This window comes from Coturnix japonica, chromosome 1 (genome assembly GCF_001577835.2).
Source record: "Coturnix japonica isolate 7356 chromosome 1, Coturnix japonica 2.1, whole genome shotgun sequence".
Taxonomy (NCBI): Eukaryota; Metazoa; Chordata; class Aves; order Galliformes; family Phasianidae; genus Coturnix; species Coturnix japonica.
In genome coordinates this window covers 47,416,082-47,431,464 of record NC_029516.1, presented here as the reverse complement: position 1 = coordinate 47,431,464, position 15,383 = coordinate 47,416,082, and the positions used below count along the sequence as shown (strand labels likewise).

The 15,383-nt window shown below is 50.1% G+C and overlaps 1 protein-coding gene across 18 annotated transcripts in view; it reads right to left on the bottom strand.

The window, feature by feature from the left end:
- The window catches only part of RBFOX2 (RNA binding fox-1 homolog 2), a 161,770-nt gene that overhangs the window by 70,737 nt on the left and 75,650 nt on the right, over positions 1-15,383 (bottom strand). The window contains exons 1-2 of one of the 18 annotated variants that reach the window (XM_032445014.1): positions 13,856-14,155; positions 10,089-10,219 (exon numbers count right to left, since the gene is read on the bottom strand). The exons of 15 other annotated variants lie outside the window; for them this stretch is intronic. In XM_032445014.1, the coding sequence (XP_032300905.1) occupies positions 10,089-10,115 (27 nt within the window). In that variant the 5' untranslated portion in view covers positions 10,116-10,219; positions 13,856-14,155. Of the gene's footprint in view, positions 1-10,088; positions 10,250-13,855; positions 14,156-15,383 lie in introns of those variants that run through there. 2 more of the 18 variants (XM_032445012.1, XM_032445015.1) reach the window with 2 other exon arrangements.

Below are 15,383 nucleotides of genomic sequence, written 5' to 3'. Positions count from 1 at the left end.
GACTACCTAAAGGAGAAGCTGGTGGAAGTCAGTGCTTCAAGGTGAGACTGAGCAGCAGGCACGTTTATCAGTAAAATGGCTCAGTCTCCCTGAGAGGAACAAGCTGCCGAGAAGCACGGCTGCAGTTCTGTGTACCAGCTGCTGTGATAAACTATCCACCAGCCTCGGAAGAAGTGACTCCGCTTCCTTCCCTGGCTGCTGTGAGATCCAGCCGTGTCACGGCCAGAAGTTAACCCGAACAATAGCCTTCTGTTCAGCCACAAACTGAGGCGGCCTGCCTTGGATCAGCCCAAGCAGGACGCCCAGTGCAGGAGGAGGCTGCAGCATATGGCTGGGGCGGGCAGGCGGGGGACCATTCTTCCTGCACAGCCCACAGATACGCCACATTAACTGTGGTTGGAACGCACCTGAAAGCTGCTTTATCCCAGAACAAGAGGTTCTGCCAACGTGTAACATGTATTATTGCCACAGCCTGCTTTGCTTATGCTTAACTTCTAGAATGTCCCAATGTAAGCTAGCATAATAGTTGTTTATTTACACGCCGTGGATGCCAGGTAGCTCAGGAAAGAGGACCCCTTTGCTTCTAAGCCCTTACAAAGCCTCTTTCCCTCAGGCCTTTTAGCTAAGGTGTGTTTACCAAATTCCTGTTGCAGCCAGCAACCAGCTCAGGCTTCTCAAGCACACGGCCCACCTGCACCTCACCACAGTGGCAACGCCTTCAGCATTCAGTTTAACAGCAGAAAGGCACCGAATATTCTGATTAAACAATTGCTTCTTACTGGCAGCCGCACTTTTAAGCTGCTATATATTACTGACGCTGAATCGATAGACTTAAAAGCTGAATTGACAGAAGAGCTTCTCATTTTGATGACATGCCCGACAGCACCTGCTGCTCCATTAGTGCATCGCTACGCACATTCCCATGACATTCACCCCTTGGTGGCTCTCAGCAACCTCTATGGCAGTGAGAAGAGCCCTTCTCCCAGCTAAATCTGCCAGCATGCACCTCCAGAAGAGCGGAGAAGAGACTACAGAGGACTGGAATCCATCCTGCCAGCTGACTCCTTCCGCCCATAGCACCAGGATGCAGAAAGCCCCAGGATGTGGGCTTAGAGAAGAACATTAGCATCTGGCAGCCAGGAGCAGCACCCTGCACCCAAGCCAAGGAGCAAGACTTTAGCATGAAGAGAAAACACCGGAGACGCACGCCTGGCTGCTTCTGTCAATCCGTGGGGGAGGGGGAATGCCCAATATTTTTTTTTTAATATATATATTTTTATCATATTACCGAAAGGAAATGCCAACGACTGCTGCAGCCCCTGTCCCTCGAGGCTCTGCTGCTGCCATCCGGCTGCACTGCCTTTGCAGCGATGAATATTTAAACAGGGCAATAAATATTTCAGAGCACATCCATCCCGATGAGAAGTCTATTAGAATAAGAGAGAGGACACAAACATGCAGGGCCACGGCCGCTCCCTGCTCTGCCCCGACCACCTCCCCTCCCTCCAGCGCTCCACAGGCACCTGAGCGCCTCAAATATTCATGAGCACAGCTCCTGTTACCATCCAAACACACAAAATAACACAAAAAGGTAAAAAGGTGCTCTACTTCCCAGCAAGGTATGCTTCCACCTCTCATGGGGCCGCTGGCTCTGGGGTGCGGTGATGGCAAGCTGGGAGAATTTGCTTTATGCTCCCGTAGCACACCTCGAATGCAACAAAAACAAAATCACTAAACCTAAAAGTTCGGTGCCCGGTGGAGCAAAGAAGTGTGAAAGCCCATCTCTTTCCCCTGCAGCTCCTCTCCTTCATTTAAGTGGTGCAGTCGCTGGTGTTTCTCAGTTGCTAGCAGCTCTGTTTGGCTCTCTGCAGGATGCTAACAGATGCACAGAACTTTGCCATCATTGGAATGAAGAAAATTGGCTAGAAAACAGGTTTAGGACATAACAGAAAATGCTTTCATTTAATCAGCTGTCATCTGCATGTCATTCATGTCAAGGGGGGCTATTTTGACTAGCACAGTACTAAAACCTTGGTGGTTCTTGATTTAATCACATCCATAAAAAAACTTTAAGTTTCTTTAAAAGTTCAGGGAGAAACACAAGCCTTGAAGGGAATAGAAATCCCATATAAGGCACTTGTGGTTGTGTCAATAAGTAAGATTCCAAAGAAAACACATGGCCATGCTCAGAACTGGACTCCCATGCCAGCCTCCAGCACTTCCCTTCCTAGATTCACAAGACATACAACACTGACTGGTCACATAACAGGCAGGGAAGCTTCAGAAGGCTGAATTAAGCCTGTCCCACACAAAGGTAACAGATATGAGGAGAAACTTCTCAGAAGGAGCGGTGCTGCAGTGGAAAGGGAGGTGGTGCAGTCACCGTCCCTGGAGGTGTTGCAGAGCCGTGTGGATGTGGCACTGAGGGACATGGTCAGTGAGCATGGTGGGGATGGGGTGATGGTTGGACCAGGATACCTCAGAGGTATTTTCCAACCTTAATGATTCTACAAAAGGGAAACCAAGAAGACAAACTCACGAGGAGCAGCCGAAGGGTTTACCTAAGAAAGGGACAAGGCTGGGTTGCCATAGCCTACAAGCAATCTGCACTGGGCCCTCTCTTTTCTAGGGATGAGCTGCCATTGCTTTGAAGGGAACAGCTGAGTTTTAACTGCACATAGAATCAACCTCAATGGATATCAATAAGTTTTCCACTGCAAGACAGAGACTCACGCTCCCTCCATGTGTTTTTTTTTCCCCCCAACTAAGACAGCACCCAACAGCTGCACAAGCCTACTCAGGAAAGCCAGCTTCATATTCATGAAATTCTCTGTTGTTGCCCTCCACTCCTGCAGAAATTGGCTCCAAAGCTAAGTATCGAGCTGTCAAACGGCAAAACTTCCCTGCAGACAGTATTTCAAGGAGCAGTTAGATCAATCACTTGCTGCCTCCCTCCATGCCTTCTGGATCACAGCTCCTGGAACACCAGCAGCACCAAAAAGATGCTGTTTGTATTAAAAATATAAAATAGCAATCACAGCAGTGTAGTCCAGAGAGTGACAACAATCCCGCTGCTTTGCCAGCAGTGAGTGCCAGGATTTTACAGTTCTGCTCCCAACCACCATCACAACTGTCCTTTGTATCACAGAAACTGAAAAAGGATCCAGTAAGAAGCCAGACCCAGCCTGGCCCTGAAGAAACACCTTATGCTTTTCTGTCCTATTAAAGGACCTCATGCACAGTGTAAGCAAAATACACTGGAAGCAAAGCAATTACCTCACCGAGTAATTTAGAGCAGGAGCCACCATTTTGCAGCAGACATCAAAATAATGAGTGCTCCTCTGCTGACAGTGCAGCTGTGGATTGCTCCCATCATGGGCCATGTACTCACCAGCACACTAAGGTGGAAAGAAGGCATCTGACCCAGGCAAGAAAGAAAAGAAAGTTCATTAAAGCACAGAAAGAAAAGCGTGAAGACAGAAAACAACATTTAATCCCGTGGCTCCCGAGGACCTCTCATGACTCAGAAAACAAATGTAAACAGATGAAGAAGTTAATTTGGATCATATCAGTCCTAATGGCACGCAAATGGCAGAGCAGGAACCCTAGGGAGAGGGAGGGAGAGATTTGCCATAGATCAGGTTGCTAACACTGACAGCTGACCTAAAGCACCACAAGATTTCAGCAGGCTCTGCCAACAACTTCCAAAGGTGCAACCACCTCCTTTAAGAAATGAGAGGCAAAACACTTAATATTGAAACCAAGAGCAAGGAGGAAGGAGATCCTGGAACATGAGTGTATAAGTGGTCAAGATGATAATCCTCTTTGCTTCAGAAGGAGGACAATTAACAGAAAGGAAGAAATAAGCTAAAGCGAACCATTTCTTTCAAGATGTAAAAGTCTTGAGCCAAAGCAATGAGAACATCAGGAATTGAGTTGTTCTTGCTAACCTGAAAGCACTGCATGGCATAGGGACAGGCAGCTGCTTTGCCCCCAAAAAAAAGTTCCTTCAAAACAGAGTGGCCAAACACACTCATTCCTTGGGAAGCTGGAGACCCAGCTGGCTGGATGGGCTCCACACAGTCATCCCCCAGCTGGGCCAGCACAGCCCATGGCCATACTCCATCACTGCCAAACTTCAAAAACATTCTTCAGTTTCTCCAGAACAACCCTCAGTACTTGGTTTTAACTTTATCTTGTCTGAGCTTCTCTGTTTTGCTGGAAGTGACAGGGTAGGCAATGCTGAGAACTTGCAGGCCTAGCCAGGTGCTGAACAGATCACTGCTCCCATTCACACTGCTGTTCTGCAAGATCCCCTCCAGCTCCACGTAACCCAGCCTGGTAAAGCTCTGCAAACAGATCATGTGCGTGCTACTAAATTCGCAGTGAGAGCTGATGTTCAAAAGTGGCCAGTGACAGTGTCATTAATAGCCTATAGCAGCCAGTGTATTGTTCCATGAACTCCTTTGCTTTCCTGCATCTTCAAAACACTCGAGGAGATTTAACAGGCAGGTCAGTACACATGAAAAAAACTTCTTCAAATCCAGAAATTAAACAACAGTGTTTATTCAAGACAGCAACGCTCCAAAAATCATTTAAGATGAACATGTGATGACAGCCTGCCAGTGTTAGCACTTCCCCTAGCATGCCTAATGTAAAGTCTTTCCAGAACCCTGGAATTCCCTACTACAGTGTAACCAGGACTACTCTCATGTTATAGCTGTGGTCAATTTTTAGTGACCAAAGAGAAAACACCATCAGCAACTGCACTGCTTTGTGCTTCTGATGGACGCTGCTGCCGTCACTGCAGGAAGCAGTGGGCTCAGGAAGGAACAGATGCAGTTAAGGGCAGCTCCTAAACCACTTCAGCTGCACACTCACACTTTGTATGAGCCAGGAGGCCCAGCATGCTCTGCATGTCAATCACAGGAGGTTCCTTTCCACCACCAACTTGCTTTCTCCAAGACTGAGGTCAGACAGCACCTCAGAACAACTGGATGGCAATGTACTGAGTCTCACAGCCAACCTAGAGCCCTACTGTACTTCAGAAAGCACTCCACTCCTTGATAACCTACCTAGAAGAGTGAATTTTATCTTCCTTTATGCTCCTCAAAGATATTAAGAAATCCCTATTAGTCAGCTCCAGCTGTCCTTCCCCTCCACGTGACACATCAAGCAGCTCAAAGCTTCACAGCCTGCCTCTCTGGCTTTCTGGTTGTGCTTTATGCAGCAGACAGGCCTCATGGCTTCTATCTGATGGAACGGGAGTGGGCCTGGCATGCGTTCTCCCCAGCGAGCTGGAGCCCACAGCCCCCGGCACAGCTCTCTCCTTGCTTCTGTACCACACTCACTGCAACTCCCGCAGCTCGTTGTCAGAACTAATTAAGAATATCGCTAACAGCAAAAAAGGAGAAAAGAAAAAAAAAAAACAACATAATAAAATCCTGAGAAATCATGTTTGAGCCAAAAGCTGAGAGGGACATTTACATCACTGCCTCTGCTGCCTCCTCACAGAGGGCTGATTTTGGGGGACCCTCAACGTGACCAAAGCTGCCACCAGGCTGCCTAAAGCTACAGTTTCAGAGTTGATGGAAAATACAGCTCAGAGATCGTTAATCTGATGTAACATGATTTATTTAAGCTCATCTCTCACTTTCTGACAGTGCATCAAGACATGAGCAGCAATTCTTTTTTTTCCCCCACCTTCCTCAGTTCACGTTACCAGTTAACTTCTCACATCCCTTCCAGTACATTAACCAACAGCAGCTTTGAAGACTTAAGAGTCCCTCCAAAATTTACTTGTTAAGATGCAGGCCGACAGCAGACCTTGAATGACCCAAATTCCTTGCGCCACCAAGACTTGCAGTTCCCTTGACTGCATTCTGCATCACAGTCGTGCTGGTACTGATGGTCACAGAGACAACAATCCAGCTGAGAACCACTCCTACTGTAACCAAATGAGAAAGTAAATTAATAGTGGTCCAGGAGCAGCATCACCACACGGCAATGGGCCATAGGGATCATAGACACAGCCACTTTCAGTCAATTGTAAGATTGAGCTGATTGTGAAAAGGCGTTTTTTGGAATTCCCAAAGATGGCACCCCATGGTAAGCACAGCGCCAAGCACACGTTACTCTTCAGACACTTCATCAGCCACTTTTACTGCATGCTCAGTCAGAGCCTGGTCCTGTATGGATACCTGGAGCGGAGAAGCCAGGCTCCCCTCAAAGCCCCTGGCATTCCCATTTCCCTTCCTCACCACATCCTTCAACACACACCAGCCCCACCACACAGGGGCTCACCCAACCCCACCACCAGAACACAAGCCTCAAAGCCAAAAGTACCTAAGTGGGATTCCTAGAAGTACTCTTTTCTCCATTTTGTTGCTGCTTTAAGACAGCAGAGAGCTTCATCCTACAATCAGGTGAGATGCAGATCTGGGAATGGTTTCATACGCCAATTCTGTATCCAAATCTAACAGTTTCATCATGCACACAAAGAAAGCCAAAGGAAAGTCAGAGCAAACTAATGTGTACAAGATACTTAAACACTGAGCAAAACTGACATACCACAATGCCTTACAACCCAACCAACAGGTACAGATAGTCTGATCTACTAATTTCATCAAACTTCCATACTTCTCCCCTACCTCCTCATTCACACTGGAAGGATCCTCCACAGGATAGTACAGTTTTACAACCCTTCCTATTGAAATCCTGAAGTCCTTTCCCCTGCTGCCCTATTTATCTAAATTACATTTTACAGAGCTGGAAAGGACACAAGTCGGAAAACAAAAGCCTTTCTTACTTCAGCTCCCCTAATATTCCTGAGTCCTTTGCATAATCATTCAGTTCTGATAACCCCCTTTTATACGCCACACTGAACAATAGCAAAAATAAGAAAGGCTACAAAGAACAACAAATCAAATTAAGGGTTTTGCTATTCATTGAGGGTACATGAAACAAAGGAGGACTAGCACTATCCAAGGAATCAGACCTCCTCTCCAAGGCATTTTTAAAAGCGGTCTCCAAGTAATTTGAAGCAGATTTTGCTATTAGGACTGGAGGGAGAACACAGGCTTCATATAAGGGGCCTCAACAAAACCCAATAGGTGAACGATGGTCTCTGCACAGTATAGGGCAATCTCTGATTATCTAAATCTTAGTTAATCAAAAGCAGTTATGTGGAAGTCAAAAATGCCTTCTAAGTCAGACAGCTCAGTGAGATCAGGACTTACAAAGCACGTAGAAAGCCCAAACTCCCCAGGACCACCAGTGCAGACTGTGAATTTTAAGCAGGATAACAGGAGGACAGCTGAGAGGGTTTTAACAGTATCCCAGCCTCCCAGCCCAAGGGCAGGCTTCAGAGCCTGCTAAAAGATTACCTTTGCAATCACTTGGACGTTTTTGGTGTCTCCTTGCACCCCCAGATTACAGGATACTCAGACTGCAGTTCCACTTTGGTACTTACAAACTGACTGCTCTGGGAGAAAGTCTCCATTACAGGCAGAGCTGGTAGTGCCACCTATTATTAAGGCTGCTGATACTTCCCATTACCAGACCCTGCTTTCAGTTGTTCACAGCCCTGAAAAGAACATACAAATTCTTACCTGTGCTACCTGCATTCTTTATCTGGGGATCGTTAACATTTGGCTTTGCTTATTTTTACATTCTATCGAGTTCGCTATCAAAGCTATACACAATGGTCCAAATAAATAAATAAATAAAATAAAAGGCTAAAAAGATAAAAATGATCCAGCATACACTGTCCCTAGCAAAGGGAAGAACCAATCTGCTCTCTGCATTTATCATGGAAAGAACAAACGCAGACAAGAAGTATGACATACTAGGAAAGACTTTGTAATGCAAGGAAAACAAAGGACTTGGACTGCCAGGGCAGGCAACAGCACCGCAAATGTTTTAAGGCAGGTTGCTCAAGCCGTCCACAGCAATGGTTTATATGTCATCAGCTGTATCAGAAAATAGGGACGCTCCTGAGGACTACTGGCAGTGCCACTCACGTGTCATTTTCTGTGATTTCATGCTCTAGTTCAGGTCTCATCCACAGCTTACAGGAGGCACAGGCCATGCCAGATGTCTGGAGACCAACAACAGCAGAAGGATGACCCATCTCCTGTATTTTCAGCTATCCCCTTTGGAAGGATTACAAAGCATTGCACAGCAGTTACTCACTCCAAATACAAACAAATAATGAACTATAGGAGCAGAAGAAGGAAAGTAAATTGGGACAAGGAGACTGAGAGCCAAGAGGACATACAGTTACTTAGGAAGAAAGAAATGAGACAAGTTTGACTGCAATAGAAGCAGGAAAGGATGGACTTGGATGGGGCAAGCTATTGACTGGAGCTCCTGAGGAATGACTGAGAAGGTCCATCTCACCTCAACCATTCACACCAGGGTCACATGAGGATGGAAGAGAAGGGAAAACATGCCTATTTGTGCATGCTCAAAGCCTAACGCTGCAAAAAAGACGCCATTCCTCTGCTGTCAGCAAATCCATAAAACCAACTGGCAAACACACATCAAGCCGGTCCGCACAGAAAGCGACAGCTAATTACACATTCGGGGTAAGTGGCAGAGGTCTGTGGGATGCATCTGGAATGGCCAACCCTGCTACTGATACTGGCAGAGGTCATGATGGTGCCACACGGACTGGAGCTGGGGGGATGGGAGCACGGCCGTCTGGTTTTTCTTTCCCCCTTTTTTTTTTTTGTGCATGTGGAAAAAAAATAGCAGGCACTCATGTGATTAAAGACCATCAGAAATAGACACAGAAATACAGAGAGCAAACAAAGGTTTCCTTCCCAACTTAAAATATGGAAATGCCCTAGAACTGAAGTGCCTTCCCATTACCATCTCGATACTCTCAATTCAGTTCATGAATAATGTTGCTGAATCGTATCAACAGACAGTTTTGCAAAGCAATATAAATAAATCCATCAGATATTTTAAACAAATCACGCTGTTGAACAGACCCTGCATTTGTCCCATTTTCTTTTCTATATACGAAGCATGCTGCTTTTACGCTGCTTTCACTTGATCATTAATTGCTCTCGCTTCTGGGAACCCTACAAAAGCAGCCTATCCATCTCCGGTCTCCACTGCAAAAACCATCCCGCGCGGCACAGCATCACAAATCACTCCAAAGGAGCAAACCAAAATGCTTTTGGTAAGAACGTTAACATCCTTCTACTCGGATTCCATGAAGAGTACCTGACTACAGCCCTTCAAATGTTATTCACGACCACACTGAGGCAAAATAACCACTTCCTTGCGAGTATTTAGAGGAATGCCCTATTGTCAATTCTGTGACTTTGCAGCTAGGAGGGAAATAGGTCAGGCATTTTACCTGAAGCGCTTAATAAGCCCAGAATCAGAAAATAAAGAAAAACAAACAACAACAGCAGCCCCCCTCCCAGCCCTCTTTGCACTGGTATGAGAGAATATTAAACTAAAATGACGGTCAATACTAATTAAATGCACTGGAGCCATCATAAATGAACAATTTGCAGTGAAAAGCATTACTGGTATTAAGGGCTCCCTCCTTCACAGCCTCCAACTGAGGGTATTTCGGGCAGCTCGCTACAACCTTCTGCACTAATCTAGATACTTCACAAATTATCAGTTCCTAAGATAGCAGTGCAACAGCATTTTGTATTACGCAGCCTCTTCATCCGAGTAGGAAAGCATGCACTGAGGCAAAACCCATGCTCCCTCCTGCCCCAGCTCCCAGGTCTGTGGGATCAGCTTCCCAGCCACTTGCTGAAGAAATGCGCTGTGGAGCAGTGAGGTCTCCTCTAAGACAGGGACTTAAGGAAATGGCACTGCTGTATCAGGTTCCCTTAGCACTGCCATTCCTCCTAGGCGATGCTACATGCGACTTCTGCCATCCCGAGGCTGCCCCATGAGTTTGCTTTTACTCCAGTGCATCTGAAAGCACTCAGAAAAGGTGATTAAGGGAAAAAGCCCTTAAGAATAAGCCCTTCTCCACCAGCAGTTAAATCCCTATGTATCCCAACAGATACAGACACAATCCATATGCCCACATCAAACAAACAAGTCCTTACATCAGGGCAAGTGAGCTGCAGGTCCATCCTTCAATCTCCGGGGGAGATTCTCCTGGAAAAGGGCCTGGCCAGGACTCCTCTCACACAAACCTCTGCTGCTGACATGGTGCCCGCAGCGCTAAACCGAGGTCCTACGACAAACAGCAGAAGGGAGGCAAGAACTAGGGGGTACACAGAGGCAGAAAGTCAGGTAACGCATAAACAAGCACCGCGTTCAGAACGGCAACGAAAGGAAAAGAGCACGAGGCCGTGGGATACAAGAAGAGCAATCCCCTTCAGACAGCTCATGCAGGGGGACACCAAACCAAGGAGCAAATAGCAAATAGGCTGAGGGAGAGGGGGCTGCCATCCTTCAAGCAAGGAAAGGGGCTGGGGAATAGCAGTAGCTCCCAATAGAGTCCCTCGATGCTTAGAAAAAGCTTTCTTCACCATCATTCCCTTTTTAGAGGGAGGGGTGGGGAAAGGGGAAAGGAGAAGATGCTGGAGCATCCAGCTCGCCGAAGGGAAGGAGATCCCAAAGCAATAGGGGGATAGGGGGAGAGGCTATCCTGGCACTTAGGCATCCCTGCAGACAGTGCAAACAAAGGAGGATGCTCTCCTACAACAAGATGCACGTTTGCAAGGTGGCCATCATGATGGACAATGGCTCCGGTCCCCAAATTCACCCCCACCGCCTGAGCCCAGCATGAGCACAGGCTGGTGTCATGGGAGGTAGGGAGAGATAGGGGAAGAGAATGAAGCAGAGGAAAGAAAAGGAGACAGAGAGGCCTTTAATGAGTCAGCCTCCGCTCTGATTTAAATAAGACCTCCATTTATGGAGCTTTGCCTTTTTTTTTCTTTTTTTTTTTCTCAAATCATTGGCTGAGTGAGCAACTTTGGGCTGCTCAAGGTTGTCTCCAGCTGCACACGGGGTCTGGAAGGGAAAGGGTTATGGAAGGGGGAAGGGATGAAAACCTCTGGAAAAAATGAGGCTGCTCGCTGGTTCGTTTTAACAAGGACATAAATTAGTCTCAAAGCCACAAACGCCATCACCTCCCCGAGCCCCGGGCAGAGCACAGCGAGCGAAACACGTGCCAAGATAAACGGCACTGCCTGGAGCCGCCGAGGGGTGCTGGGGGACGGGAGGGGGCACGCTGGCGGTGAAGGCACCTCGGATGGTGCCGCAAAATGGAGCCTGGTGATCCCACAACCTCACAAAAGGGGACCTTCAGATGTTCCTGCCTACACCCACATCAAAAGGCAGCCACTTGAGGCGGGGAAAGAGGGAAAGCGGGGTGCTGCGGGCTGAAAATAGCAGCTCTCCCCGCTCTGGCTTTAATTACAGCGAGCAGCCCTTCCTCCTCCTCTTCCCAGCTTGGAAGAAGGCCCGCGCGCAGGCAGCAGCCCAGGTGAAAGCTCCATCGCGGCAGCAGGGAGGGGAGCAGACAATGGCGGGGTGATTCATTACAAAGGCACACGGCCCCGAGCGCAGCGCTGCCACATGGGCTGCGGGACTCCTGAGCGAGGCACAGCTCCCCTCCCGCTCCCTGAGATGCTCGACACCTTCCCCCTCTCCCAGCCCTGATGGGAAACAGATTCGGAGGAAAACGCCAGCACGGCACTGGGCTGTCCAAGAAAGGGAGGGCTTTGTGCTCCGTGCGAGCCAGCAGCCTCGCCATGCACCGCAAGGAGAAAAAGCCCTTAAACGTGGAATTCCTGTCCACCCAAGAGTTTCTCTTTCATCTGCAATTAGCACATGCTGTACTGGGCTCCGTTTAACACTCATTTTCACCGATTTAGGATTAAGGGGGATCAGAGCAGAGTACTTTCTATTAATGAATCTCTCTCTCATTAGTAATTTAGGTTTCCTCTTTTTGCCTTCCAGCACCTCCCATCTATCGCTATTTCCATTCTTCTCACCCCACACTGCCGTCCACCTTGTCTCACCGTCCCCTCGTGCCTATACAGCAGTTAATCTCCCGGATTTCCAAAGGAAACAGGCAAGCTGCTCCCTAAAAAGCAACGGGCAAGGCAGACAGCAGCACCTGGAGATGGAACCAAGCAGAGCAAAGCACTGCCACAGCAATGCTGAATTCATTCAGCAGCTTCAGGCACCAGCAACACGGACTTCCCATAAACTAAATGGAACCCCAAGAAAGCAAGTTCACAAGCTATGAATGAGGCTACGCCACTGCAGCATGCTGTAGATGGGAACACTGCCCTAGAGATGCCGCTGTCCCCCCATGCAGCCCAGCACTGTGGGGTTCATCTGAGCGAGCATCATCATCCCCAGAGCCCCAGCCAGGGGAAGCCCAAGCTCTCCTCCTTTACTGCTGGAGCTTTCTCACACGTGCATCTTCCTCAACGGCAGTGCATGACTATGCAGTGCAAAACCCTGTGATTCTAGCCTGGGTACTGCATGCTCTTAAGATAGCTATAATGCAAGGTCAAGCAATGCGAATGACATGCGGTCCACAAGGGTATCTAAGAACCACTGCGGTAGGAAAAGACCACTAAGATCGTCCAGCCCGACTGCATCTCCAGCCTTCAGGCCAGTTTGTGCCCTCCCGTTTTACTTAGTGCTCCAGCTGCACCCCATCCTCCCCAGCACCTCTTCCTCCCAATCAGGCAGCTCTGGGGTGCCAGCTCCCAGGCACACACTGACTGCACACGCTCAGCACCATCCCACACTGCATAACAGCAGTGGCAGGGAGCACCCTGCATATACAGCTGTGCATAGCAACTCCAGAGCGTGTCCATGGGCATCCCCCTCCATCCAGCCTGGCATGACCCGAGCATGCAGCCACACACAAATGGACCCTGCCTGCAAAGAGACAGCTTTCCTGCATCACTCACAGAACTAAACATAGGTACAGAGTGTCTCCGGAGATTTCTGCAGAGCTCTTCAGTCTCAAAACAGAAAGCCTTGGTCTGGATATAAAGGAATTGGTAATGGATGGGACGAAACAGCAGGAGCAGAGGTGGGGCTTGGGAGATACCTTACTGCATAGGACAGAGACCCATTTTTCAGCCTCTGACAATGAATGCAGGATAGGAGACAGAAGGGTCAGCGAGGGTGTCCCTCCCTGCAGCAAACTGCTCGGCCCCGTGCAGCGGGACATGCAGAGCTCGGCCAGGGCTGGCACAGGGGGACGCAGCCAGGGGCAATGTGGGCAGCCGGGACTACAGTGTGCATCTGGATAGGAAAATGCAAAGCTCCGCAGGAAAGAAAGAAGAAAAAGCCCGAACCGAAGAAAAGTTCTTTGCGAGAGCCCTTCCCTCCGCCTCCCCTCAGGAATATCCCCCCAAGGTTTCCAGCTCCGCAAGGCACTGCGGGGCATTATATAATGCCCAACTCCAAAGGATTCCAGCTCGGCGATGCCGCTCTTCTCCTCCCTTTGCCCCCCTCCCTCCGGCGGCGACTTGCAGATGCCATGCCAAAAATAACAAATTTAATGAAAAAAAAAAAAAAAAAGAAGAAGAAAACCCACCCAAGCCCCAAACCACGTAGCAGCCTTTCAAGGCGAGCAGCGGGCGATGCACACACCCCTCAGCCGCCGGGCAGCTCTCGGCTCGGGGAAGCCGCTCACCTTTGTGCTCTCCGGGCCGGGCGGCCGCAGCCCCGCTCTCCCTAGAGGGCAGTGCGGGACCCCCGCGCCAGGTGAGCGGCGGAGCGCCGGGGCTCACTCCCACCCAACCACCCCCCCCGCCCGGGCTCCGGCAGAGCCCAGCGCTGCCCGCCCGCCTCCAAGACAAAGCCGGGCACGGCAGCCGCCCGCCAGCCTTACCTGAGTTACCATTTTCTTTTTCTCCATAAACCAAAATGGGGGAAGCCCGGCAGCAGAGGAGGAGAAAGGGAAGGGAGAGGGGGGGGGAAGAGGGGGGGAAAAAAGGGTTGGGGGAAAAAAAAACAAAAAAGGGAAAAGAAAAAAAAACACAAAAAAGCCAAAAGCAGCAGCCCCAAGGAGGCGGGCGGCGGGTGCCTGCGCTGCACTACCTCGCCGGCGCGGTGCCCCCCGAGCCCTTTTTCCTCCCTTTCTTCTCTCGTGTTCCTCCCTTTCTTCCCCCTTCCTCCCGCCGCCCCCCCGGCTCAGCCAGATGGCTGCGGGAAGCACCGCCCCCGAATGCCGAAGGTAATTAATGCGAGCCGGGCCCGCCCCCACCCCGCCCGCCTCGCCCCGCCCGGCCCGGCGCCCCCCAGCCCGGCTCCGGAGGGGTTCCGCGGCTTCGGGGCTCCGGCCGCCCCCCGCCCGGCGGAGCGGCGCTGCCCGGGACCGGGCGCCGCGGGGCGGAGAGACGCGTCCCGACGCGGGGTGCAGAGCTGTCAGCCCCGCACAAAGGGGAACGGAGGGGGTGCGCGGCCCGGGTGCTGAACCGGAAGCAGTAGCAGCGCCGGGAGCTGCGTTTCGTTGGCGATAAAAAGCGGAGGGCGCCGGGCTCCTGCCCAGATTGCTTATTTCCCCTTCTCCGCACCTCCCCATTTATCTTCAGTGAGCATCTGGCCCTTACTACCTCCGCACCTGAGCTGCCGGCGGATGGCGGCATTCCTTCCCCAGGGAGCCCAAGAAGGGCCCGCTGCTTTCAGCCGGACCCCAGACACCCAGATATCTAAGCACCGGGCACGAGTCCTCGGCCAGCACAGAGCGCTGAGCTGAGCTGCCCTTCTTCTCGACCCCAGGCCCTCGAGAGGCTCCCCAGGCTTTTCCAGCAGAAAAGACAGCGCAGTAATACCTTTCATCCCCGTTTGCTCTCCTTTGTGTTTATAGCCCATTATAATTTACTCTTAAATAGATATATACACCTAGCGGTGATTCTTCATGGCCTTGTGTCACCGAGCAGTTTCCCAATCTGACGGCCGCAAACCCACCTCCTCCTCCCTCCTGCTCAGCCAAAGGGCAGCAGGAGCAGCACGCCTTGCAGCCCTGCTTGCTCCTTCGCTATGTAAGGACCGAGCAAGCTGCTGCCTCACTGCTCTACTGGGATGCAGAGAGCTGCGGAGCGCAGCCCGCTGTGTGGTCCTCTGGGAGGCAGCCAGGCCCCACACGGCCCCACGGGGCTCTGACTCAAGAGTCCGTGTTCTCCTGAGTTATTTCATCCTCTCCACTAACTCAGCTTTGAAGACACTACAGGTTTGCAGACAATATTGCACAACCAACCAGGGAAAGTCTTGGATTCTTTTTTTCTTTCCCCTCCTCTATTACAAACCTGAGATTCCAGAGCGCAATTCTGGGTCAAAACACGGTGACCTCCTTATCCCTTTGCCATGGCAAAGCACTGAGTTTTAGCTACGTGCATCTTGTCTTCAGCCCTCTGTAA